We start from the raw sequence: 27,217 nt of genomic DNA on the forward strand, positions 1-27,217 counted from the left end.
CGGTAACTAGTTCCTGGGCTTCCCGTGTCGTCTCGGGGTTGCCATGGTTGTTGGCGGCCCTGGCGTAACTTGGCCTCGAGAGCTGCTCTCCACTACCGTCTTTTGGTCGCGTGTCTCGAGGATGAGGAAGCTACGTTCGCCGTGGTGTTCACTGAATCACTGAACTTTGGGGCTCACTCGATACGGCTATCAATTTTTTTTTTTTTTAATGACAGGTCAGGTTTTAGTTCACTGTACACATAGCCCACTTTTGGAAGATTAGATGCTGGCAGAGTATGAACCTACCAGAGAGTAAGCAAACTGTGTGCCTCCTGGATATTTGCGACTACAAATATGAAGGTAGAGAACGCAGCCAAAAGGAAAGAACGGATTAATTTTGCGTGTTACTTTTTAAAGGACTTTATTCATTTTATCATGGGTTCAGGTGGAGTTGCAATCTTGTGAAAAGTGGTGAAGGCAGAGCGGAAAATACACATCTACAAAGGGCCGCTCAGCCCAACCAAGCAGAGAATGATGTGGAGCCATGAAACTTTCAAGTTATTCCACACTTTTCAATGAAATTTAAAGTGGAATAAGTAAGTTTCATGGCTCTACCCTAGTGGTCTCAAACTCACGGCCCACCAGGTACTAGTTTGAGGCCCTCTGTATGTTTATCATAATTACAAAAGTAAAATAAAAGTTTCTTGATCATATGTCTCTTTAGCTATAAATGACAATATTATTAAGACTTAGCCAAAAAGAAAGATCTATAAATTATAAAGAGTTTTACCTCATGCAAAATTGTGATTTTTCACTCCATAAGACACACCTGACCATAAGATGCAACCTAGATCTAGAGGAGGAAAACAAGAAAAAACCCATTCTGAACCAAATTCTCCCTGCCAGGCTCTGCAACCAACCCCACACTCCTTGCCAGGCTCTCCACCCTATTGCCCCTCTCTGCCAGGCTCTGTATCCTATCACCCCCCCCCCTCTGGTGGTCTAGTGGTAGGCTGGGACAGCACACAGAGCGGATAGGCCTAGTGGGTGGCTGGCCTGCTGGCTGGCAGGCCTCATACAACCCCCCTGTACCTTAAATCATCCCCCATTCCCCCCAGTACCTTAAATCATCCCCCCACGTATCCCCAGTACCTTTTTAATCATACCCCCTGTGCCTTTTTTTTTTTTTTTTTTACACCATTATCTTTTTTTAAATTCTTCCCTTCCCTCAACGGCTCCTTACTATTTCCAGGCAGCAGGCGCACGAGTCAGGAGTGCAGACATCAGGACTAAATTTCACACTCTCCTGCTTGGGCCTGCGCCACTTTCCGAATGGCTGCTGGCAGTTCTCACGAGTCCCGCAAGAACTGCAGCCAGCCATTCGGAAAGCAGCGCGGGCCGTAGCGGGAGCGTGTAAAGCTTGGTCCTGACATCCGCGCTCCTGACTCATGCGCCTGTTGCCCGGAAATAGTAAGGAGCTGTCAGGGAGGGATATACACAGGACCACCAGGCTGCTTGAAAAAGGTGCGGCAGGGGGGTTGTTTAAAAAAGGTGGTCCGGCGGCAGTGTTTAAAAGGTGCTGCGGCGTGGGGGGGGACACCGTTTAAAAAGGTGGTGCAGCTGGTGCGCTGTTTTACAGCTGTCCGGGGATACAAATTTTGCATCTTCGCTTCATAAGACGCACTGAAATTTCCACCCACTTTTGGATGGAAAAAAAGTGCATCTTATGCAGCAAAAAATACGGGTAACTATTTTTTCTGAGGCCCTCCAAGTACCTACTTTTAAAACCAATAGGAGGAAATTTTTTTTCACTCAGAGAGAATAGTTAAGCTCTGGAATACATTGCCAGAAGTTGTGGTAAGAGCAGATAGCATAGCTGGTTTTAAGAAAGATTTGGAAATTTCCTGGAGGAAAAGTCCATATTCTGTTATTGAGAAAGAAATGGGGGAAGCCACTGCTTGCCCTGGATTGGTAACATGGAATGTTGCTACTCTTTGGGTTTTGGCCAGGTACTGGGGACCTGGATTGGCCACCATGAGAATGGGCTACTGGGCTGACCCAGTAAGGCTAATCTTATGTTCTCATGCTACCTTGTGCTACCTCTTTTACCCTACCTTTTGTTCTTTCCCTTTATTCTTACGAAACCCGAAATTGTAACTTTTACTTTTCCCTTACCCCTCAAGTAAGTTTTAATTGTTTTTACGTTATGTTAATATAACTATTATGTTAAGTTTCTTATCTCTTTTTATTATATTATGTACATCGCTTAGAAATTGTAATAGGCGATCCATCAAAAGATTGAATAAACTATGTACAAATCCAAAATGTGGCCCTGCAAAGGGTTTGAGTTTGAGACCACTGCTCTACACCAGTGTTCTTCAACCTTTTTACACCTATGGACCAGCGGAAATAAAATCATTATTTTGTGGACCAGCAAACTACTAAGACTCAAATAAATAAACCCCGTCTCTGCGAGCTCGGTCCCCGCAAACCATCTGATCCCATCCGCACAAGCCTCAAATAGTTATGATTTTATATTGAAAGTATTTTATTAAAGTATAAAAAGAAACAATATTCTGTACAATTGTCATTTTATAAATACAAATAATACAGAGCAAGGATCAACAAAACCCCTGTCTCCCCTCCCCTTCACATATATCCCCTCTACTATCAAGAAAACTGACTAAGCCAAATTATTACAGAATGCTACACAGAAATATCATGCTAACAGAATACCGCAGTCACACATGACAGGAATAGTGTTAGGGGAGTGCAACTAGGGCAACTGCCCCCTGGTCAGAGAGAGCCCTAAGCCAGCTGGAAGCTAAAGAAGCAATGCCTGGGCTTTGCAGTGCCCAGTTATGTCTAACACCAGCTCTAGCAGGATACATATTTTAAATCTGATATATTCTAATCACAAAATAGAAATAAAATCATTTTTTTCTATCTTTTGTTGTCTGTGGTTTCTGCTTTCATCTTGTCACTCGCTTCCAGTGTCTGCCTTCTCTGTCTCTTCAATCCAGCATCTGCCTCTTCCATCCACTGTTTGCTCTCTCCCCCTTCCATATGGTATCTGCCTTCTTTCTATGCCCCTCTCCCCTTTCTATCCAGCCTATGTCCCTTCTCTCCTTTTTACATGATTCATTCCAGTTTCACTGCTCTCTTAATTTTTGTCTCTCCTACACCAGTTCTAGCATCTTTGTCCCTCTCTCTTTATTTCTCTGCTGACCTCTGTCCCAGCATCAATCTCTCTCTACTTTATCATTCCTCTGTCTCTCCCCTTTCCCTCATCTGATCTCCTCATTCCATCCTGACTCCTTCCCCTCCTCTAATCTCCCTGCTGTTTCCTTCCTTTTTTCCTTCTCTCCTGTCCAGTAGTAACTCTCTTCCCTTACCTTTCCCTCCTCCCAGCATCATCGCTCCTTTTCCCTCCCTCCAGGTCCAGTAGCAGCTCTCCCTTTATTTCCCCTTGTTCAGCAGCTTCCCAGCTCCAACAGTGGCTTTCTCCCCTTCGCTCCCTTCACAGCAGCTCTTAGTACTTGCCTGCAGCAGTGCAGCGATTCACTTAGGCAACCTTGGGTCCTTTGATGGGTCGCACCGCCTCTAAGGAAAGAGGAAGTTGCATCATCAGAGGCAGGACGCGACTCAGCAAAAGCCCCAAGGCTGCTGAAGTGAATCGTTGCGCTGTTGCAGGCAAGTATTGAATCGGGCCCCCTGATTTCACCGGCCCTGCATGAACCAGCAGAAAATTTATTTGGACCGACATCGGTCCGTGGACCGGAGGTTGAAGAACACTACTCTACACTATTCTCTGCTTGGTTGGGCTGAGAACTTTTCTGCGGCCCTTGTAGTTGGTGGCATACAGCAGAGTTTTTCAACTTCTTCAAGCCAAGTACCCTCTAAGTCTTAACAAATATCAACCAAGTACACCCACCCAAGCTTCGCCCCTGACACCACTCCCATAATAATAGTACTAATTGTAATGCAATTTCTTTCATCCATATTTTATATACACATAATATAATCAATATTTATTAATACATAATGGTAACCATAAAATTAAAAAAACACAAAGCACACTATACACAGAGGAAATGTTAATTATCATATATATTCAGGGTTTTTTTCCCAAAGAAGTCAAGGCAGATGACTTTAAAAATATGCAATGCCACCTCAGTAACAACTATAGAAAAATAGACAAATATAGTACAAAATATAGACAGCAGATATAAATTCTCAAAACTGACACATTTCGATCACTAAATTGAAAATAAAATGATTTTCCCTACCTTTGGTGATTTCATGAGTCTCTGGTTGCACTTCCTTCTGACTGTGCATCCAATATTTCTTTCTTTCTGCCTCCTGCACGCTTCCTCTCTTCCAGACCTCATTCCCTTCCCCAACCATCTCTCTCTTTCCTTCCATGAGTCCAACTTTTTTTCCTCTCTCTTCCACCCCCATTGGCAACATGTCTCCCTCTTTTTCACTGTATTCTCATTCCCTCCCTTGCTGCAAAGGGAGTGGGGAAAGAGAGAGAGAGATCCAGAGTGCATCACTCCCTCTACTGCCACATCCAACATTTCTTCCTTTCTCATCCCCTGGATCATGTATAGTATTTTCACCACTACCCACCAGCCCCATGCCCATTTCTCCTCTCATCCCTCTCCAGCACAATGCCACATCTCCCTCCATCATGTCCAACATTCTCCCCCTTACATCCCCTTCAATCTATCCCTCTGTTCCCTCTCCACCACCATATCCAACATTTCTCCCTCTCATCCTTCTATTCCCCATCTGGAACATTGCCTCACTGCTGTAACCTCATGCAAGCACTTTCCTGGTCTGTACGCGATTGTCCTCTCCACCTCACAATCGCATACAGATGCAGGAAAGCGCTTGCGTGAAGTTACAGCAGTGAGGCGGGCAACGTTCCAGAACATAAAGTAACCATTGGAGGCAGTACAGCTTGTGCGTTTGTCCGGTGCTGGAGGAGGTGAAAGCTGAAGATGGTTGTGGGCGTGACCGCTGGACACTTAAAGCACAAGTTTTCCATAAAAAATCATTTTTTATAATACCAAGGGCCTCAAAATAGTTGATCCAAAATCTTGTCTCTTGCAGTTGATACTTTGATAGTTTTTCACTTTCTGCATGTTGCACTGCTTTCAGCTGTGAAAAGCTGAAATTATCAGAATCAATTAAGGAAAGAATTATAAATTATAACGAGTTTTATCTCATGCAAAGTTGTTATTTCTTTAATAAGACATTAACTATTTTTTCTACGGCCCTCCAAGTACCTACAAATTCAAAATGTGGCCCTGCAAAAAGTTTGAATTTGAGACCGCTATCTAGAATGTCTCACCTATTGCACTGGAAAAGATTATGTACTTACCCTGATAAGCTCTTTTCCAGTAGATAAGTGAGACATTCTAGACACCCCCCCCCCACCCTGTCCTTGTAGTGCTTGCTTTCAGATTCAGATTTCAGTCTCCTTATGCTTCTCCAATCTGTTTCTTGGAGACCAGTCAGCCCTTTGGGGTTAGGAAGAATTTGTATATGTTCAACCTATTGGAGTAGTTCTGAGCTCCCTTGAAGCCTATCTTGGCAGTTACTGGTACTGTTTAATTGATTTGAGCAGAACACTGGTTTAGCCTGTTGTTACAGGTATCTCTATTTCACAGATGGGGGTGTCTCTCTATGCTTGGGTACTGACTGCTAGAGGGTGCTAAACTAGTCTTTGAAATACACTGGAGGCAGAGTGAAAAATCCATAGCATGCAGGTATGGGGTAATAACCCTAAGGTCTAGAATATCTCACATATCTACTGGAAAAGAACTTAACAGGATAAGTACATAATCTCCTTATACCTTAAATTAAAATATATAAATATATATATACACACTTAGAGGGGCATAATCAAAAGAAACATCTAAGTCCCTTTGGGCCTAAGTCGCAAGTCACCCAAAGTCGAACACGGGAAAAGGTCCATTTTTGAAAAATACGCTCAGCATATTTTTTTTTCTGAAAATCATCCAACTGTACATCCAGCCATCTGATTGCCCAGACCACTAAGTCGTCCATCTTTATACCCCATTTTCAACCAAAAATTTGTCCAACTCAAAAATGCCTAGAAAAAGACCTTTTGGGAGTGGGAGGGGCCAGAAAAGTAAGGGACTGGACACCCAGACATGGCACCAGAGTAGTGGGGTACTTTACAGGGCACTGCTGTAAACTTCACAAAAAGGGTCCCACATACACATCTCACTACAGCTCCCTTAAGGTCGTGGTGAGCCCTCCAAAACACCCCCAGAATCTACTAGACCCACCTATCTATCACCCCCAATAGCTCTTATGGCTGCAGGAGCCACTTATATAACAGTACAAAAGGGTTAGGGTTGTTTTTTTTTTGGGGGGGGGAGTGCACATTTTTCACCATGAATGCAGTGATTAGAGTGGCTTATGGGCGGGGCTCCTCTACTCCCAAGACCACTTAAACCACCTCTGTGCAGCTCTACTACCAGGTGCTGATGTTCTGGAGGCAGCTATGTAAAGTTGTTATTATTTTTATGGGGGTGGGGGGTCAGTGATCACTGGGGCAGTGTGTGGAGTCTGTACTTTGTGGCTGCTATGCTTATCTGGTCACTTTAGATACCTTCTTGTGACTTAGACCTGGTTTTAGATGGCCTAAGTCAGAATGTCCAAGTTCCGTCTAGGCAGTGTTGTTAAACTTTTAGTTATACATGCAGTATGACTAAGTCTAGGATGGACAAATATGTGTGGAACACTCGATGTTGTGTATAATGTAATTAAAACAGAGGAAAAAGGACCTCAAAAAACCCCTAGATTATAATCAATAAAGTTATAACCAATTGGGGTTAGGTTTTCATCACCGGTCCAAAACCTCTGTGTGATTGTTTTAAAATACTTTTTTTTATCTTTTTTTGATGCAATATATAATAGTGTTTAAATATTGTGATTCAAAATTTCTCTAATCACAAAAGAGCAAGTTAAAGCCGGCAGCTTTATATTAAAGGTTTCTGTAATATAAGATAAACCAAGCACTTATCTTGATGGCCCAACGGAGGCCCAACCGTTTCGCTCAACGGGTTTCTTCAGGGGTAACGATAAGACTTAACATAGTGCCAGTACAGGCTTTGCTCAAAAGTTCTGTGGTATAGCTACGTGAGTATTGCATTCAGATCTGGTCTCCTTATCTCAAAAAGATATTGCAGCACTAGAAAAGGTTCAAAGAAGAGTGACCAAGATGATGGGTTAGAACTCCTCTGGTTTGAGGAAAGACTAAAGAGGTTAGGGTTCTTCAGCTTGGAAAAAAAGATGGCTGAGGGAAGATATGATTGAAGTCTACAAAATCCTGAGTGGTGTAGAAAGGGTACAAGTGAATTGATATTTTACTGCATCAAGATTTACAAAGACTAGGGGACACTCAAAGTTACAGAGTAATACTTTTAAAACCAATAAGAGGAAACACCATTAATACACAATGAGAGTCAATATTCAAAAGAGTAACCGAGCAGGAAAGGCTCGTGGCTGGTTAAATCCCACTGAGTGAGTCAGCTGTCAAAATTCAGTGGAAATGGTGATATTCAGTGGCACTATCCAGTTAACTGGCCATCTTCTAACCAGCTAGGTTAGGGGTGGACTGTGGCAGAGAAGCAACTTAGCCAGTTAGCAGTTCTGCACTGAGTTAACCAGGCACCAGTCTGAAAATCAGCCGGTGGCTATCTAACTTCCAGGTCAGCACACATACCTGGATGTTCATGCCCCAATTACTACTAATAGATCCAACTACAAAAAATGAGCACTGCAGTAAATAACTTATATTAGTGCACGTCAGAGCACACTAATGTAGTAGTATATTTTGAAAATCTAGCTCTAAATGGGACCCTGCCAAATTTTAAATACATTCATCAGGCAGCTCAACTAGGTATTATAAGGGTTCATGAGGAAGATGATAACATAGTATATTTCAAAATGTTTAAAACTAGAGGTGGCTTGAAAAAACAGTAAGTCGGAAGATATCAGTTTTGGGTGGAAGTGTAAATACAATAAATTCTAATGAATGAAAGGGGGGCATGTGGAAAAAAAAGCCAAAAAGAAAAGCAGTATGATAATATAAGAAACAGCAAGATAACTTAAGAAGTAGACTCCAGAAACCTTGAGATGTAACATTTGATAAGAAAGTGAAATCATACTTTATTACATATAAAAATGTTCAAAACTCACCATCATACAGATGTCACAGTAACAATCATTAATTTGCTTTTAAATATCTATACAACCAACAAATACAATATACAATATATAAAATTATGCCCTTGAACAATGTCTTGTTGCCAAGAATTCCATTTGATGTCATTTGCTTGTTAAGTACTTGTATTTCACAGTCTTGCAAGAGTCTCACTGAAAGATATATAAAAAATAGGCTACAGCATTTACAAAAATAATTTTTCTCATCATGAATTATCATATCAAAATTTACAAAGCTAAACTATCCAGTGTAAGAGTGGCTTTTAAAAGAATAAAGGTTTATTAAAGGTAGATTAGTTCCACAATTTATCATATACAAATAACTTGAAATTTGCAATGGAAAAATGACAATTACGGTTATTAGTAATATGCCAATAACTCACCTTCCCTGATAGGCGCTCAAGCTATAACATAGCATCCTCTGAAACTATTTTAAAATTCATCTTTCAGAAATCAATCTTCTTTCATTTCCTAGGAACTGTTCCCAAACCTTTTATAATTGTTTATTGAAAGTTTCTATACTGCTAATGACTGGGGAGTCAATTCAGAGTGCTTTATATGAGCTTCTGTAATGGTGTTACAATACATTTATATATCTTTTACATTAGTCTTACAGTATACACTATCTTCACCCTATATATCACTAGAGTATACTATGGGCTCCTTTTACAAAGGTGCGCTAGCGGTTTTAGCACTTATTTAGCGCGTGCTAAAATGTCCCGCGCGCTAGCCGCTACTGCCTCCTTTTAAGCAGGCAGTAGTTTTTCAGCTAGCGCGCACTAACCGTGTGCATGCACTAAAAACGCTAGCGCACCTTTGTAAAAGGAGCCCTATATTCACCCTATATATTCACTCATCTTATGTATTTATACAATATCATCACTCATCCTATGTATATCACACATTTGTATTGTGTATTTTGTTTATTTAAATTCTACTTATTTACATGTGTATTACCAGTATTTATTTATCATATCCTCAGCTTTCTGGTATGTCTATTGTTCACCCTATCGTGTTCTTAGTGGGGAGTAGCCAGCTATTTCCTCTCTAATTTTTGCTAGCATTTCCTCATATAGGGCCACTTTTACAAAGCTGCAGTAGCAATTCTTGCACAACAAATGCAATTAAGTCCATTAAATTTCTATGGGCTGCTTTGCATTTGCTGCACCAGAACTCACTACCGCAGCTGTGTAAAAGGGGCCCATATAACAGATAATTCCATCCTTTTATTGGGCAAATCCTAATGTATTGTTTCTCAGTTACTTAGAATTCCAGTAATAACACAAGTCTGATGTATTTTCTTCACCATCTATCCAAATTAGTTTCCAGCAGTTATCAGCTTTAATTCCTAGAGATCTGGAAGCCTACTACATTTTTGATAAACTCCGAAACTATCTGCTAGAAATCCTGGCTTGGATGAAAATAAGGCCTCACCCCTTTGCTTAAAATCACTGGAACACAGCTTAGACTCATTTCTATGAATTGTACTAAATTGTACAGAATACCCATGTACTTTGTGAAAGAAATTATAAGCTAGCTTTAGTGGCAGAATCTTTCACCCAGTTTTTCAAATTAGACATCCTTTCATATTTCCACCTCTATCTGAACTCTAATCCTTCCCATTTTTATAACATTTTCTTAGATTTACTGGGGGAACATTTAGCAAATGAAACAAACTGTCTGAAATTATTGTTCCAGAAACCTTTCTTCAAATATCCCTTCTTCCAAAGCAGTCTCTAATCTATAGGTATTTCTAAAAATCATTTCTGGACAGGCCAAATTCCATTTGTAGCTCCAGAAACAACTCTGAATATAATAATGAAAAACTTGAAGTACCGGTATATAATGTATACCTGCATATCTCATCCCTTTCAATAAAGGCTACCTCCTTTGATTTTTACTAGACTGCTATTTTCAATAGCTACAGATAATTTCAGTGACAGCATTACATTGTTTAAAAATAGCTCCATTTATACATATTTTAAAATAAGATCAGACTCTGTAGTTTTCTCCTTCTTCTTAGTACTTCCAGATTAATTGGAACAAGGGCTGATCTGAAGCCATATGACTTCGTTTGCAACACTACTGTTTTACACTAGGGTCCATGTGCCTAGGCTCCATCTGGAGGTCTGCAATCATTAGCCCTCAACCCTGCCTCTGGGTATCGCTCTTGAGCAATGACCTTGAATCATCCTTTACCTGTTTGGGGATCAGAAGGCCCAACATAAGGATTGGATTGAATTGAGGACCTTATGTAAGGCAGTGCACAGCTTCTGATCAAAGCTTCTAAAGCAGGGGTGCCCAAAAGGTCGATCATGATCGACCAGTAGATTGCAAAGGCAACGCAAGTCGATCGCGGAGCCCATTCCGGGCTCCGTGATAGACTCATGTTGCCTTTGCGTTCTACCTGCTTCCTGACCCTGTAAACAGAAGCACCAGGCCGACCAGCCTCCTGACCCCCCCCCCCCCCCAACGTCAATTCTGACGTCAGAGAGGAAGTTCCAGGCCAGCCAATCGCTGCTTGGCTGGCCCGGAACTTCCTCTCCGACGTCAGAATTGATGTCGGGGGGGGGGGGGGGGAGAAGGCTGGTCGGCTCGGCGCTTCTGCGTTGGGAAGCATGGAGAGCTCAGAACTTGGTGGTGGTGTCTTAGGGGCCTGTTCCCCGATTGCAGCAGCGGTGGCTTGGGGGAGAGCAGAGAGAAAGAAAGAGGGTGGGCAGGGAGACAGAAAGAAAGAAGGGAAAGAGAAAGAAAGAAAGGGGGTAGGGAAACAGAAAGAAAGAAAAGGTATGGAGAGAGAAAGACAAGACAGAAAGAAAGGGGGCAGGGAGACAAAGAAAGACAGACAAAAAGAAAGAAGGGGGGACAGGGAGAGAGGAAGAAAAAGTTGGAGGGAATGAGGTCTGGAGGAGAGGAAGCATACAGGAGGCTGAAAGAAGAGAAGAAATATTGGATGCACAGTCAGAAGAAGAAAGTGCAACCAGAGACTCATGAAATCACCAGACAACAAAGGTAGGATAAATTGTTATTTTCAATTTAGTGATCAAAATGTGTCCGTTTTGAGAATTTATATTTGCTGTCTATATTTTGTACTATGGCCCCCTTTTACTAAACTGCAGTAGTGGATTTTAGCGCAGGGAGCCTATGAGCATCGAGAGCAGCGTGGGGCATTCAGCACAGCTCCCTGTGCTAAAAACTGCTATCGCGGTTTAGTAAAAAGGGAGGGGGTATATTTGTCTATTTTTGTATCGTTGTTACTGAGGTAACATTACATAAAGCCATCTGCCTTGACCGCTTTGAAAAAACCTCGGAATATAAATGATAATTAACATTTTTTTTTGCGTACAGTGTACTTTGTATTTTTTAAAATTTTATTGTTGGTAGATCACTTTGACTTGGTCATTTTAAAAGTAGCTCGCAAGCCCAAAAAGTGTGGGCACCCCTGTTCTAAAGTATGATGTTAACAGTAATATTGTTAGCACTGTAAGTCAATAAATAAAGTCATAATAGTTTCCCAGCTTTAAATTATATGTCATTTATGCATAGATTAAGTGCCAAGTTCTAGTAGCCATATCGGTCCCATATTTCAGTTTTCTACATTTACCAAGGTAACAAACGAGCCCTGGTTGTACCTGTTTCTGTCATTATTCTGACTACATCATAAAATTAATGCTTTTAACTTGCTATTTCATCTATTCTAGGGGACTGTTTTAGCTAATGACATTTTATTCTAAGGTCCTATTTTGGCAACATTTAAGATCGGTTTGGAAAATATTAGAGACTTGTTGAAAAGAGTGAACAAACCGAACCTCCTGGTTAACATGGAAGGCTGATACCACCTACGGCAGAAAGGAAGGTACAGTACGAAGACCACCACCTATGTCCCTAATAAGGAGAAAAGGTTCCCTGCATAAAAGAGCCTGAAGCTATGATATACGCCGAGCAGAGACCATGGCAACCAGAAAGACAGTCTTGATCATTAGATCCAGAAGAGAAGCATCATTCAGTGATTCAAATGGGGCCTCTCCAAGGCCCTGCAAAACAATGCTAAGATTCTACGAAGGGAAAAGAAGATGCAAGGGAGGACCAAACAAAATGCCCTTCTCATAAATCTGTTCAAACTCACAGGAAATGGCAAAAATTGTCATCTTAGAAAATTAATAGTCCACTTATATCCAAATTTCTAAGGTACTAGATATACTGTACTTCAGCTTCCCCTTCTCATTCTGATGTTCAATATATTCGTTACTTTAAGACCTCAGAACCACCACTCCTCCGTCCCACACTAGGTGTTTCAACGGGGAGATGCGAGTGGTGAACTCCTCACCGGTCTTCCTTGTTATAATTTAAATTTAAATTAAATTAAATTTATATTATAACAAGGAAGACCGGTGAGGAGTTCACCACTTGTATCTCCCTGTTGAAACACCTAGTGTGGGACGGAGGAGTGGTGGTTCTGAGGTCTTAAAGTAACAAATATATTAAACATCAGAATGAGAAGGGGGGAAGCTGAAGTACAGTATATCTAGTACCTTCTCATAAATCTGGTCATGTCTGGATGAGTAGTAAGCAAACTAGTGCCTCTGTGCACTCGAAATCATGAAAGGCCTGAAACCTGAACTTTAAGGGAGGCCACTGCCAGACCTTTGTCCAGGCCTTCCTGAAGAAAAGCTCTCTCAGCCTCCAACTGATCCTTAGCATACCACTGTTGGAAAGCCTTCCAGGCTTTGGCATAAGCAGCCATAGTAGAGGGTTTCTTCAAGTGCAAAAGTGTTGAGATAACTACCTCTGAATAACCATGCTTCATCAAGGCTGAGCACTCAAGAGCCATGCCGTAAGACTGAAGCGCTGTGGATTCTCCATGGGTACTGGCCCCTGACTGAGAAGGTACTGATGAAGAGGTAGCTGAAGCTTCTTGTCTTGCTGAAGACAGATGAGATCCACATACCAAGGGTGACGAGGCCAATCAATTGCTACTAGAATCACCAGGTCAGGATGCGTTGCTATCCGGCGGATGACCTGACTGATCAGAGGGCATGGAGGGAACACATACAGGAGCTTGTGAACTGGCCAGGGCTGAACCAAGCCCTAGGCTTCCACACTGCATTCATCAACTGAAAAAGTGCATGGCCTTCAAGTTTTCTGCTGAAGCCATCAAATCCGCCTGGGGCTGACCCCAGTGCTGTACAATCAGAAGGAACGCCTTCTGCGAGAGGGGCCATTCTCCCGGGTCTAGAATCTGTCAGCTAAGGAAGTCTGCCTGAAAGTTGTTGACTCCAGCCACATGGGTAGCTGAGAGAGACAGATGAGCTTCCACCCAGCGAAACAGCATGCGAGCTTCCTGGCCCAAGGGAGGGCTTCTCGGGCCTCTCTGATGATTTACGTACACTACCACCGTGGTGTTGTCTGAGAAGACCTGCACTGCTTTTCCTTCTAGAAGGGGCTTGAAAGCGAGTAATGCCAGCCAAATTGCTCTGAACTCCAGACGATTGATCGACCAATGTTTCTGATGAGGAATCCACTGCCCCTAAATGTAACAGTCCCCGCAGTGAGCACCCCACCCCAACAGGTTGGTATCCATCATAAGAGTCATCCAAAGTCTGATATCTGAAGAAACCTACCTTGGCAGAGCCACCAGCTCAAGTTGCTGCGAGCTGGCTCCATCCAGGGGAGTGGCATCTGAAGGGGTTGATGCTGCTAAGACCACCAAGAGAGGAGGGACTCCTGTAATGGGTGCATGTGAGCTCGGGTCCAGGAGACTGCTTCTAAGGAGGCTGCCATGGATCCCAGAACCTGAAGATAAAGCCAGGCCGTTGGAGCCGAACAGTCAAGAGCTCTGATCTGCTGTTGAAGTTTCGTCTGTGTGCCTCAGGAAGAACATACAATCCTGCCTGGTGTCAAAGAGAAGACCCAGATATTCCGGGAACTGGGAGGGCATCAAGTTGCTTTTCTTGAAGGTGACAGTTCATTCCAATGCCTGCAACAGAGACACCATAGTATCCACCACACTTTTGCACTCTGGATGAGACAGGGCTTGGATCAACCAATCCAAGTAAGGATGGATCTGGATCCCCTGCTGGCGGAGAAAGGCTGCCACAACTACTGTCACCTTGGTGAAAGTGTGGGGTGCCTTTGTAAGGCCAAAGGGCAGTGCAGCGAACTGGAAATACTGTTGTAGAACATGGAAACACAGAAACCTACGTTGCTCTGGGTAGATTGGAATATAGAGGTATGCCCCTATGAGATCCAAGGATGCTAGAAACTCCACTGGAGAGACATCAGCTATGACTGTGCACTGTTTCCATACGGAAATAAGGAATCCGCAAGAAGCGGTTGACTGACTTTAGATTCAAAATGGGCCTCCAGTCTTCCGAGCCTTTCTTTGGCATGATGAAGTTCTATCATTCTGATGTCTAAGAGACGTTGCACAGTAGCGCAGACTCGGGACTCCTTTTCTGGCCGACCTGCTGGAGAATCCAGAAACAGATGCAGAGGCAGGCAAAATAAGTCTATCTTGTGCCTCTCCCGAATGATGCCTAGTATCCACTGATCCGATGAAATATGAGTTCACTCCAGATAAAACTGAGAAAGGGACCTCCGATATGAGGAAGCTCCACCTGACTCCTGGTGTCATTGGAGCTTCTTAGGAGCAGTCTGCTGCATGGGAACCTGAGGCTGCCTGGAATTGGAACTGCTGTAACAAGGTCAGTAGCCCTGGGAATATCTCTGGAAGGAAGATTCCATGGAGCCCTGATGAAACCTGTGGGAGGAACAAAAATTACTACAATCCCCTCCTGCTGATCGCCAAGACCTGCTCATAGGGAAAGACTTAGGGTGGCACTTGGTAACACTAGTCATGAAATAATCCAGACCTCTACCAAAAAGAAGCTGACCCTTAAAAGGAAGTCTGCTCAAGGTGGCCTTTGAGGCGGCGTCCCCAGCCCAATGACGAATCCAAAGAGTCCAGCGCGCAGACACTACATAAGCCAAGATCTTACTAAGAACTCGAATGAGATCATAAAGGGTGTCCACTACATAATCCATACCATCCATTACCAGCGGAGGACAGACAGGTATGTCCACAGAGGACGCAGCACGCAATTTGGAATGACAGGCTCGCACTGTAAAGGAAGCAGCCGCCACCACTTTGATACCCAAAGATGCTACTTCAAAAAGCTTTTTCAACATAATGTCCATCCTGTGATCCTGAGAATCCTTAAGCATCACTCCCCCATCACTAGGGAGGGCCGTGTGCCTGATAACCTGCACTATGGAGGAATCCACTTTAGGCTGTTCAAATATTTGCTGAAAATCAGGTGCCAGTGGCTAAAGCTCAGATATAGCTTTAGAGGGCCAGAAAGAGCTCTCCGGAGAATCCCACTGCTTCGTAACCAGCCCAAGAAGCTGCAGAAGGGATGGAAAAAAGGAAGACAGCACATTAGAGTGGTCCATGACTGAAGCCCAAGAAGTCGAAGGTGAGAATCCAATTTGAGCTCTTTCAGAACATCAGCAATGAAAAGATGGGCAAGAACCATGCTTAAAAAGTCTGCGTACAGAAGGGTCATCACCCAAATCCGAACATTCAAGGTGGCCGAGATGACTAGTCCCAGCAAAGATATTAGCCGGATCCAAAATGGAAGCAGTGCCAGGAGGCAGCAGCGGCATAATATCTGATTGGCAACTGCTGCAATTGAAGTCTGCCATCACAGGGCGAGAGAGGGTTCCCAAATAGGAAGCTCCACTACTGGCGCAGTAGGTTGAGAAGATGCCGACGCACCACCTGGCTGTGTCGAACAAGCTGGGTCAGCAGAATATGCTTTCTAGAGAAGCTGAATAAATTCTGGTGAAAAGTCACACACTACAACCATGGTAGGGAGTTGTTGAGTCACCACCAAAAGAGTCCCCAGACTCGGAAAGCAGGTGTTTAGCACCTGACTCCAGAAGGACCGCTGGGTGCTATTTTTTCTACAAAGTCACGGACCTAGGCTGGCTCCCCAGCCCTAGAATACACGTAGGAGGTGAATTCCAAAGTTCCCTCCCCCTGTGTGCTATGGCATGCGGTAGGTACATGGTCGCTGATCTGGCACCAATCTGGCACAATCAATGCAAACATCCAGCAGATTATGAGCTGGGGAGTCCATCCCGAATGAATTTTAAACAAATCGAGAGGTATTGAGGCAGAAATAAAACTGAAAAAAAGATAGATGAAAATCCAGAGAATTCATGAAACCCAAAAATAAAAAATAGCGATTTAGGGTCTGGGGAGGTGGGGGACCTGAACTCTACCTCAGAAACTGTGAAAATGACTTTAAAAGCGTTCAGCAAGCCATCCTGAAGTTCCCATAGGAAATAATGGAGAGTTACTCACAGTTCTGCAGTATCTTGCCTGTCAGCAATTTTAACAGCAGTTGAATGGAAAGGATTTTCTGCCTCAGAAACTTCTCCAAATGACCAGAGTTGAAGATCTTCGGACTTTAAGTTGGCTGGACACAGACTATGGCCTCTGCCCCATGGATCCCACACAGTTTGGGCAGGAAAAGCAGCCTGCGCCTTGAAACCCGGGTGGGCTTCACTCCATACAGTCCGCACTAATAACCTGTGACAAGGTCAGCAGGCTAGCAAACTCCCAGGGGAAGGACCCCGAGTTTAGTGAGGGTAGCATACAGCAGGCTGGCTCCACATATCCACCAGTTTCTCTGTGAAGCAGTAGTCTGGCACTGCAGGACTGCATCCTTTCCTCCGACAGTGGACCATCAAGGCACTGAAACCACTGAGAAATAAACTTTAAATGAAAAAAATAAGAAAAAGAAGCAGAGCAACTGCAAAAGACTTCTGCATGGATTGCTTGCAGAAATTGTAACTGGATATGTTCTCTAGCTCTCAGGCTAAGGGGGTGGGGAGCATATGATCAGAAAAGTGTTGGATTTCTGCAACTCCCAGAGTGCGGGTTGAGATTGAACACCTAGCGAACAGAATCCGGAAGGGACAGTTTGAATTTGCTTATAGAGAAGTATGAAAATACAAAAAACTGGGCTAAAAAATGTAAGACAGCAAACAAATAAATAGTAAGAATACGAATCACCATAAAGCATTTGATATTCTGAAGCTTCATTCTCATATCTGAAACCTCCAGTATTCATACAAAGACAAATTGTAACAAAATCTAAAGAGTATACATAGTTTCACACACCTGATTTCCTTTTGGTATACTCTCAGCACCAGATGTAGTCTTTTGGATTTCCCAAAAAGATATCTCAGATATCTTCATTTCTTCATTGATATACTTTAGCATTCCACTGAGAGTTTGCAAGTCATCACAGTCAGAATTCATGGTTCCATCTACACTATATGCTAAAGGACTGAACAAAGTTTCATCTAAACTAGATGTCATTAAAGGAGAAGAGTCATGCTCATGGTCCTGATTCGTTGCAGACCCAAGTACATAAATGGAGTTTTGGTTCCCCACAATCGATTCAGGCTGATCTAGTGATGGTGAAGCAGACTTCAGACTTATGTCGTTAGCACTTATAGATCGACGCAGCTTCCTGCTCTCGATAGAAGAAGTAGGATCTTGTATTTCAAGACTGGGATCTCTTTGCCAAGATGGTAAAAGGTTGGATCCTATTGTTCTCTCATACCAAGAAATTCTGGCTTGTAATCTTGTTACTTCAGATTCCTGCAGCAAAATAAATCATGTCATGACAAGGTTAATTAATGGAATTTCTAGATTTGAACACATCACTCACTGCATTGGTTGCCAATTGAGTATCATATTTGTTATAAATTGTTGCTACTTGTTTGTTTTGGGGTTTTTTAATGGTTATGGTTTATTGACTTCTGTACCACCTATATCTAAGCAGTTTACAAATTTATGTACTGTACATAAAATTGATAAAATAAAACATCTACAATAACAAATTAAGGGCCCTTCTATCAAGCTGCACCAGAGACCCCCAGCGCGTGCTGGCGCAGCAAATGCCCCGACGCCCACAGAATTCCCATGAGCACTGGAGCACCCACCCCACCAGCCCATACCAAAAAACCCAGCGCAGCTTGACAAAAGGGGTAAATTTACAAAGGAAAACAATCAAATAATAGTATATAACAGACAATGTCTAACAAAATTTTACAAAAACAGCAGATAAAATATAACAACAAACGGTTCAATAAATCTGCTGATCTGTTTCTCCAATTCTTTAAACAAGAATATGCTGGTGTTCTAATCATTTAAATATGTATTTGGCATGTAAGTGTTAGTGCCTTATTTAGGCTCCCTTCCATCAAGCCGCACCGTGGCTTTTTATCGCAGGTCATTGCGGTAAAGGCTCCAACGCTTACAGAATTCCAATGAGCGTCAGAGCCTTTTTTTTAATCAATCATCTTTATTGAACAGAACGAAAATCAACACAGTCTGATTGTTGCTACTTGTTTTTAAAACATTGATTGGCAGGAAATCTCCAGTTTTGTTAGACTCCCTTTGTATTTATCGACTAACATGGAACTTACATTCCCTGAACAGTAATGCCCTGGTGCTTCCTTCTGTTTGTGTAATTAAGCACAAGAAATACAGGAAATCTATAATCTACGTGTGTGGATCACAGTTATGGAACCAATTACCTAAGCAACTGTGAGGGCTTGATGATGTTGACTGTTTCAAGATTTTGTTGAAAACATTTTTGTTTCAGAAGATATATGGTATTGATGTGGACCTGGACCTTTGGGTAGATTTCCAGGATCCTCTTGGGGGGCCGGATTCCACCAGCGAGGGGTTTGAGCACCCCCCCTGCTGGTGAGGATGTGTCTGTGGTGTGCATTTTTCAGCGGGAAGAACTTCATGAGTTAATTCTTCAGGTCATCTCGGTTTCATGTTGGAGCCCCCGCGTACTGTGGACCCCTTGCTTAAGTGGATCCGCTCTGCTTCCCGCTGTTTTCCTATGCATCAGGATATTCGGGATATTATGCTCGCACAATGGCAGGTGCCGGAAACTCCTTTTTATTTTGCGCGCTCTATGGCCTGCCTGTATCCCATTCCTGAAGGAGATAGGGACACAAGTCACCTGTGATGGATGCAGTGGTCTCGGCCATCTCTAAGAGGCATACCGTGCCTGTTGAGGGCAGTGCGGCCTTGAAGGACCCTGAGGAGCATAAGTTGGAGTCCCTCCTTAAACAGAGTTGACAGTTCTGGCAGTCCAGGCAGCGATGTGTGGCAGGCTGGTGGCTCGGGCGTGTTTTCACTGGGCCAAGCATGTGCTTGATAGTAAATCTGAGGACTGGGAATTGCTAAAGCGCGAAGTGGCAAAGATTGAATTGAGTGCTTCTTAGCTTTCAGATGCCAAGTATGACCTCTTGCGAGCTTCTGTCAAGTCATTGGCTTTTGGAGTGACAGCACGCCATAGCTTGTGGCTTCGCACTTGGTCAGCAGATACGGTGTCCAAAGCTAAATTGACAAAGTTTCCCTTTAAAGGGTCCATTTTGTTTGGTGAGGACTTGGACAAGTTGGTTCAGACTCTAACTGATTCTAAAGTGCCTCATTTGCCTGAGGATAGGCCTAGGCCATTGGCTCGAGGAGGGGCTGATCGTGGGCATGGGCATGATTTCCACCGCCTCCTTTTAGTCTCCTAGGCTCTCTAGAGGCAGGTTCTTTCAGCACATGCAATCCTTCCTTGGGGCCCACCGGGGTTCAGGCAGCGCCCCCACCAGGTCCCCTGCTGCCCGCCCTGCCCAATGACTCCTTGTCGGCACCCATCTTGGTTCCGGTGGGTGCCAGGCTGCGAGATTTTTTGCCAAAGTGGGCAGACATCAAGTCCTATCAGTGGGCTCTGGAGGTGATTCGGGACAGCTATGTTCTGGAGTTTGCCCGTTCCTTGCCAGATCATTTTATCGTTTCCCCCTCACGGGTGGAGTGGAAGCATCAGGCTTTTCGCCAGACCCTTCAAAGATTGTTGGATCTCCAAGCGGTGGTTTCAGTTCCCCCGCAGGAGTGGGGCACAGGTTGGTACTCAATTTACTTTGTGGTGCCAAAGAAAGAAGGGACCTTTTGGCCTATCCTAGATTTGAAGGGGGTCAACAGGGCTCTTCACGTGCCTTCCTTCCGCATGGAAACTCGGCGGTCTGTGATTCTGGCAGATCAGCTGGGGGAGTTTCTGACCTCTCTAAATCTGACTGAGGCCTCTTGCATATTCCTATTCGGGCCTCCCATCATCGCTTCCTGCGCTTTGCGATCTTGAGGTAACATTATCAGTTCTGTGCATTTCCCTTTGGTCTGGCCATGGCTCCGCGGACATTCACCAAGGTGATGGTGGTCGTCGTGGCAGTGTTGCAAAAAGAGGGCATTCTAGTTCATCCAAAATGGTTCATAATAATTCCATAAAAACAATTTAAAATTAATTAAAATAGAATAAAATTATTTAGAATACATGAACTATGTTCCCACTGTCATATGCCTCAGAAGTTACATACCCTGCTCAAAATCATTAAGGCCCTGCCCACCTCAACCATTTAAGAACAAACTAGCAATGTCTTTACTTTGTTCCTGTCCTCCAGCCTCCAGAGAAAGGTTTGCATGTATAGTGATTCTTTGTTGATTTTGTTCTTTTAATGTAGAGTACTCTGTTGATGAAGATATGGAGGAGTCTAAAAAGACACCTGGTTTATAAAGGTAACATTAGGCACCAATGCCCACATTTACACCTGCTCTAAAGTTGATGCAGATGGACGCATGTATTCTATGCATATACATGCATATTTTATAAAATATGTACTTGCATTACAGCTCCATCTCTATTCTGCCCAAAGTATTCCCCTAAGAATGCCCACATGCAGATTGTGTAAAAACAGGGGCATACATTCCATGGGCATAATTTTTACACATGTATGCAGTTGTGTGATTTTATATAAAGCCTTTTCCTGCTTGTTAAATAAGCTTTACACTCAGAAGAAACTTTAGAAAATTATCCCCCTTCCCTCCAACTGCAAGACATGTCAGGATGGAAAGATGCAATTATGTTTTAAGTACATACTTCTATTTTACCCTCAACTTATATACTGTACATAAAATTGAGATAATATATAAATGCAAACAACCAGTTGTGCCATCATATTATGTGCCTTTGTAAAGACCAATGGAGGCTAACATATGTTTCAAGTTGCTCCTTTTGGAATTGCCTTAATAGTTCAAATGAAACTGAAGAGCACTGGCTATGAATTCCAGAAACAGGAGTTAACATTTGATGAACATAAATTTAAAAAATGCATGTTTGCACATTTCATGCCACAGGTATATTCTAAACAAGTGGGAACTCACTTTAACAAGAAGTGCATCATTTGCCACTTGAATCATCTCATTTTTCTTCTGCATGTTTCTCTGCAGATTGGTGATAGCTTCTTGGCCTTCTCTGAGTTCCTGCTTCCTCTGTTTCAATTTCTCAATCAGATTACTGAATTTCTGATTGTCAGCCAACAACAGGACTTCTGCATGGCTTCTCTGGAGTATAGAAATATGAACATTTTAATAAAAACCACTGCATTGTTTTTACTTTGCAACTACTCCCCTTCCTTTCTAACATATTAAACTGGATATGTGCACAATCTCCCTCTTTCTGCATCTAATAACAGCAGTGTCTAGGCTGTAATAACTGATCTTTCCTGGCATTACAAAGACTTAAAAAAATTTTCACCATATTTACCAACACAAAAAAGCATACTTACCTGTATTAGGTGTTATCTGAGGACAGTAGGCAGATTTTCTCACATGTGGGTGACCTCTTCAACGGAACCTGGCACGGACAGTCATAAAAGTATACTGTCACTTTAAAACTTCATTGCCCATACCGCATGCAGGCAAGGTGCCTTGCCCATATGACGTCGGCTCATGAAACCGTAAGTTCAGTATTGTAACAAAGCTAAGAAAACTAGGGGAGGTGGGAAGGTTGTGCGAATATCTGCCTACTGTCCTTAGATAACATCTGCTACAGATAAGTAACTATGCTTTATCTGAGGACAAGCAGGCAGTATATTCTAAACTAAACTAAAACTTACTACACTAAATTACAGCTCTTGAAATAGAGGCTGTCGCCATTTTAGTTTTATGGAGACTGCTGTTAGTTTGTTACAGAAAAGTAAGTAAGAATCTGTTATAGTATGGGATTTTGAGAAAGTTATCCCGTATTAATTTTGCATTTTCTTTGCAGTGGCTTGGTACGTGTAAAAATTGGCCCTGAAGCAGTGGACAAGAGTTGAGTTCCACGAAACGCTGGCCATGTTGGTATTTGTTCGATGCACAAGCACTGTTTAAGTTAAGTAATTTTTCGATACTAAAGTGTTTAGTAACAGCTAAACCAGATTTGCTAGAAACTTTTGTCAGCATAGTCTCAATTTGAGTGAAAGAGTGTAGATACACTGAATAAGAATGAATAAGAATTAATAGAACATAAGAAAAAAGACATAGTAAAAAGACACAGTAATTAGTTAACAAACGAGAATATCAATTTTTAGAATATTTATTATTCACTAAATATTGTTATAATACACAAATAAAATCAGGAAGAAGGCCAATGATTGGAGCTAGGGAGCAGCACAACCACGCCGAATATTTCAGTCTGTGAATACGACTGTGCGTGGGCTCCGGTACTGAGGCCTCTTCCTATACACACATTTTTGAATGAACAAGTGATATACACTTTTTCATATATATGGGAATATTGTGAGCAATAATATTTTGTAAACTAAAACTTAACCTTATATACCGGGTCTTCAACCAAAGGAAGCTCGACGCGGTTAACAATAAATTACAAAAAAATAAAGTAAACTGAAATACAAGAGTTCGTTTTAAAAATGTTTAGCAAATAAAAAAGTTTTTAGAAGTTTACGGAAGAGTTGGAAGGAACTGGGACACCTCAAAATTAGGGGAAGTTCTTTCCCCTAGTTGGAGAAATTTAAATGCCAGAGAGCTGCTAAAATTCTTAACTCCTTGAATTCCTTTCCTAGAAGGAAGAGAAAGTTCAAATCGATGAATGCCTCTTGCATATGAAAATCTATAAACATTCCAGAGCAGAGGAACAAGAGGAGCAAAGATATCATGTAAAATCTTAAAAACAATACATAAACACTTAAACTGAATTCTAAAATAAACCGGGAGCCAATGGATAGAGAAAAGCAAAGGAGCTGTGAGGCTTTTTCCCTGGAGACGAGGAGACTTAGAGGGGATATGATAGAGACTTACAAGATCATGAAGGGCATAGAGAAAGTGGAGAGGGACAGATTCTTCAAACTTTCAACAAATAAAAGAACAAGAGGGCATTCGGAAAAGTTGAAAGGGGACAGATTCAAAACAAATGCTAGGAAGTTTTTCTTCACCCGTGTGGAGGACATCTGGAATGCGCTTCCATAGGGCGTGGTAGGACAGAGTACGGTACTGGAGTTCAAGAAAGGATTGGACAATTTTCTGTTGGAAAAGGGGATAGAGGGGTATAGATAGAGGATTACTGCACAGGTCCTGGACCTGTTGGGCCGCCGCGTGAGCGGACTGCTGGGCACGATGGACCTCAGGACTGACCCAGCAGAGGCACTGCTTATGTTCTTATGTTCTTAGAAGAGGGTTATTGACAACTACCATGAGCCTGGCGAAACCAAAAGGTTTAAAGGAAAATTGGCCTCTTAAGCGGAGAATACATTTTGTAGAACTGCTTGGCCAAACTGACTATCACGTCTAGAATGATTTTCCAAACAATAGTGGGATGTGAAGGTATGTTTACAGATGTCCTCAGTGGGAGTGGAATGAAGATGAGCTACTGAAGTCACCATTACTCTAACTTTATGTGCTGTGACATGGCCTTCAAGCATCAGCCCACTCCTAACATAGCAAAAGGAGATACAGTCCACCAGCCATGTTGAGATGGTTCTCTTGGAAACAGGAACTCTGAGTCTGTTTGGATCAAAAGACAGGAACAGTTAAGTGGAAGTTTTGTGAGATTTAGTGCAATCCAAGTAATAAGCAAGAGCACGTTTAGTCTAATGTATGGTGTGGCATGCTGCTTCACCAGGGTGAGAATGTGGTCTTGGAAAGACTGAGAATTATGGACTGGTTTAGATGAAACTCTGAGATGACCTTTGGGAGAAACTTGGGATGATTGCAAAGAACCACTCTGTCATGGTAGAATGTTGTATAGGGAGAATCTGACACAAGGGCTTGAAGTTCACTGACTCGACATGCAGTAAGACATGAAGTAAGATGTTTAAGAGATGAAGTTTAGAGTGGCTCAAAAGGAGGCTTTATCAGAGTGGAAAGGATAACATTAAGGTCCAAAGTTACAGGAGGCGGCTTGATTGGAGGTCTGGTATGGAGAAGGCCATTCATGAATCTGGAAACTAAAGAATGCACAGACAATGACTTTTTGTCAAGTGGAGTATGAAAAGCACTAATAGCATTGAGATTACTGAAGTAATTTTTAGTCTAGAGTTAGAGAGGTGTAGAAGATAATCTAGGACCAATGGGAGAGGCCAGGTGATCAGATCCAGTGAGTTAACATTATACCAGATTGTGAAATGAGTCCATATGAAATGATAGCAGCGCTGTATGGAAGACTTTCTAGAGGCTTCAATGATGACTGACAATGGCACAGATAGTGCAAAGGCATTTATTGGCTGGGAGACAGATACTAAACTAAACTAAACCTTGGGTTTATATACCGCACCATCTCCACGAATGCGGAGCTCGGCACGGTTTACAGGAAGAAAGATGAGAGAGGAACTACAGTGGAGAGATTAAAGAGTTAGGTGTAAAGGGGGAAGGTGAGAGGCCTAAGAGGGGGAAAGTGTTACAGTTTTGAGAATAGCCAGGTTTTTAGGTGTTTGCGGAAGAGTTGGAGGGAGCTTGAGGTTCGGAGAGGGGAGGTGAGGTTATTCCAGATCTCAGTGATTCTAAAGGGGAGGGATGACCCAAGTTTGCCTACATGGGAAATACCTTTTATGGAAGGGAAGGATAGTTTAAAAATTTGGGAGGATCTAGAGGAAGTAGGGGTTGGGGAGTTCCAGGATAGAGGGATAACGGCAGGAAGGATGCCATGTAGGATCTTGTAGGCCAGACACGCACATTTGAAGTGGATCCTGGGGATTACTGGGAGCCAATGGAGCTTAGACAGGAGTGGTGAGACGTGATCAAATTTGCTTTTCGCGAAAACAAGCTTAGCTGCGGAGTTCTGAATCCGCTGAAGTCTGTGGAGGCTTTTCTTGGTTAGGCTGAGGTAGATAGAATTGCAATAATCCAATCTGGAGAGGATGATGGATTGTACTAGGACTGCGAAGTGTTTTTGGTGAAAATAGGGTCTGACTTTCCTTAGCATGTGAAGGCTGAAGAAGCATTTCTTCACCAGGGATTGGAGATGTTCGTTGAAGGATAGAGAAGAGTCTAAGGTGACACCCAGAACTTTGCTTGAGAACTCGAGCTGTAATGGGGGGCCGGTGGACAATGGGATGGAGGAAGGTAGATGGTCTAATTTTTGGCCGAGCCAAAGGAGTTTTGTTTTGGACTCGTTTAGTTTCATATGCATTGTGAATGCCCAGGATTGGAGGTTCTTTATGCATGAGGATATGTTCGTGGAGAGGTTAGTGAGGTTCGAGTCGGTCTCAAGGAGGACGAGGATGTCATCAGCGTAAGTGTAAAGAGTTTCAAGGGGGGATAGTTGGAGTAGTTTCAGGGAGGACATGTAAATGTTAAAGAGGATTGGGGAGAGGGGTGAGCCTTGTGGGACACCACAAGTCGGGGTCCAGGGGGAGGATACCACACTGTAAGAGCTAATGAACATAGATTGGGATGAAGGAGAGAGCTCTCATTCTGTGTCAACAAGGTTAGAAAGATTTGAAGCATGATGGGTTGCCTTTTGCCGAGTTGCAGGAGGAGAGGAAACCATGATTGATGTGGCCACCAAGGTGCTATGTGAATTATGGTGGCTTGTTCTTAGCGAAGTTTAAGCAGAATTTTCATGAGTAGAAGAAATGGAGGGAAAGCATAAAGGAACTTATCCTGTCCATCTAGGAGAAAGGCATCTGACTCCAGACAAATGGGAGTGTAAAGCCTGGAACAGAAGAGAGGAAGTTTGTGATTGTAGGGGAAAGTAAAGAGATCCACTTCTGGGGTTCCCTGATCTGCAAAGATCTGATGTAAAGCGGTGGAATTGAGTGACCACTCGCACAATGGTAGGAGTCTGCTCAAATTGTTGGCTAAAATGTTCACCTTTCCTGCTAGGTAGACTGCTCTCAGGAAAATGTTGCAAGGAATTGTCTAGGATTAGATATGGATCTCTTCTTGGCAGAGCAGGTGAAATCTTGTACCACGTTGCATGTTTATGTAGTACATGGCTACCTGGCTGTCTGTGTGGATGAGTACTACTTGACTGAGGAGACAATGTGTATAGAGTATTGCAAATAACTTGAAGCTCAAGGATATTGATATGGAGATCTCTTTTGGATGGACTCCAAGAGCCTTGGGATGGAGGCTGTTGAGGTGGACTCCCATCTGAGCATGGAGGCATTGGTTGTCAATATCTTTTAAAGTGGTGGCTTCTGGAACAATAGGCCTCTGGAGGTCACTCTCAGCCATTGGGATAGGAGTCCGGTGGCTTAAGACCATTGGATTGAAAGTATCCATTGAGGTTCCCTGAGATGTAGATGGGCAAATGGAGTTACATATATTGTAGAGGCCATGTGGCCAAGGACTAGCAGCATTTGGATGTGTAGTTATGTGGTGATGAGAGGAGACCTTCTGGCGAATTCAAATTAGATTATCAAGTCTTTGTTGAGGTAGGAAGACAAAAGTTTGAGACTTGTCTAAGAGGGCTTCAATGAATTCTAGAGTTTAAGTGAGTTCTAGATGGGATTTCTCATAGTTAAATGAGATTGTGGAAAGAAACCTTTATGCAGTCTTTAGGCCACTCTTTGTAGTCGAGTACCTCCATAATTTCTGCTTGAGGCTTTGTTT

General features: G+C 42.8%; 1 protein-coding gene across 2 annotated transcripts in view; it reads right to left on the reverse strand.

Annotated features, from left to right (window-relative positions):
- Positions 1 to 8,170: 8,170 nt before the first annotated feature.
- Positions 8,171 to 27,217, reverse strand: part of CCDC18 (coiled-coil domain containing 18) — a 282,822-nt gene continuing 263,775 nt past the window's right edge. For both annotated transcript variants that reach the window (XM_033915992.1, XM_033915991.1), the window contains 3 exons: positions 21,548 to 21,727; positions 17,435 to 17,920; positions 8,171 to 8,397 (listed from right to left, as the gene is read on the reverse strand). In XM_033915992.1, coding sequence (XP_033771883.1) covers positions 8,395 to 8,397; positions 17,435 to 17,920; positions 21,548 to 21,727 — 669 coding nt within the window. In that variant the 3' untranslated portion in view covers positions 8,171 to 8,394. The remainder of the gene's footprint in view (positions 8,398 to 17,434; positions 17,921 to 21,547; positions 21,728 to 27,217) is intronic.

This window comes from Geotrypetes seraphini, chromosome 12 (assembly GCF_902459505.1).
Source record: "Geotrypetes seraphini chromosome 12, aGeoSer1.1, whole genome shotgun sequence".
Taxonomy (NCBI): Eukaryota; Metazoa; Chordata; class Amphibia; order Gymnophiona; family Dermophiidae; genus Geotrypetes; species Geotrypetes seraphini.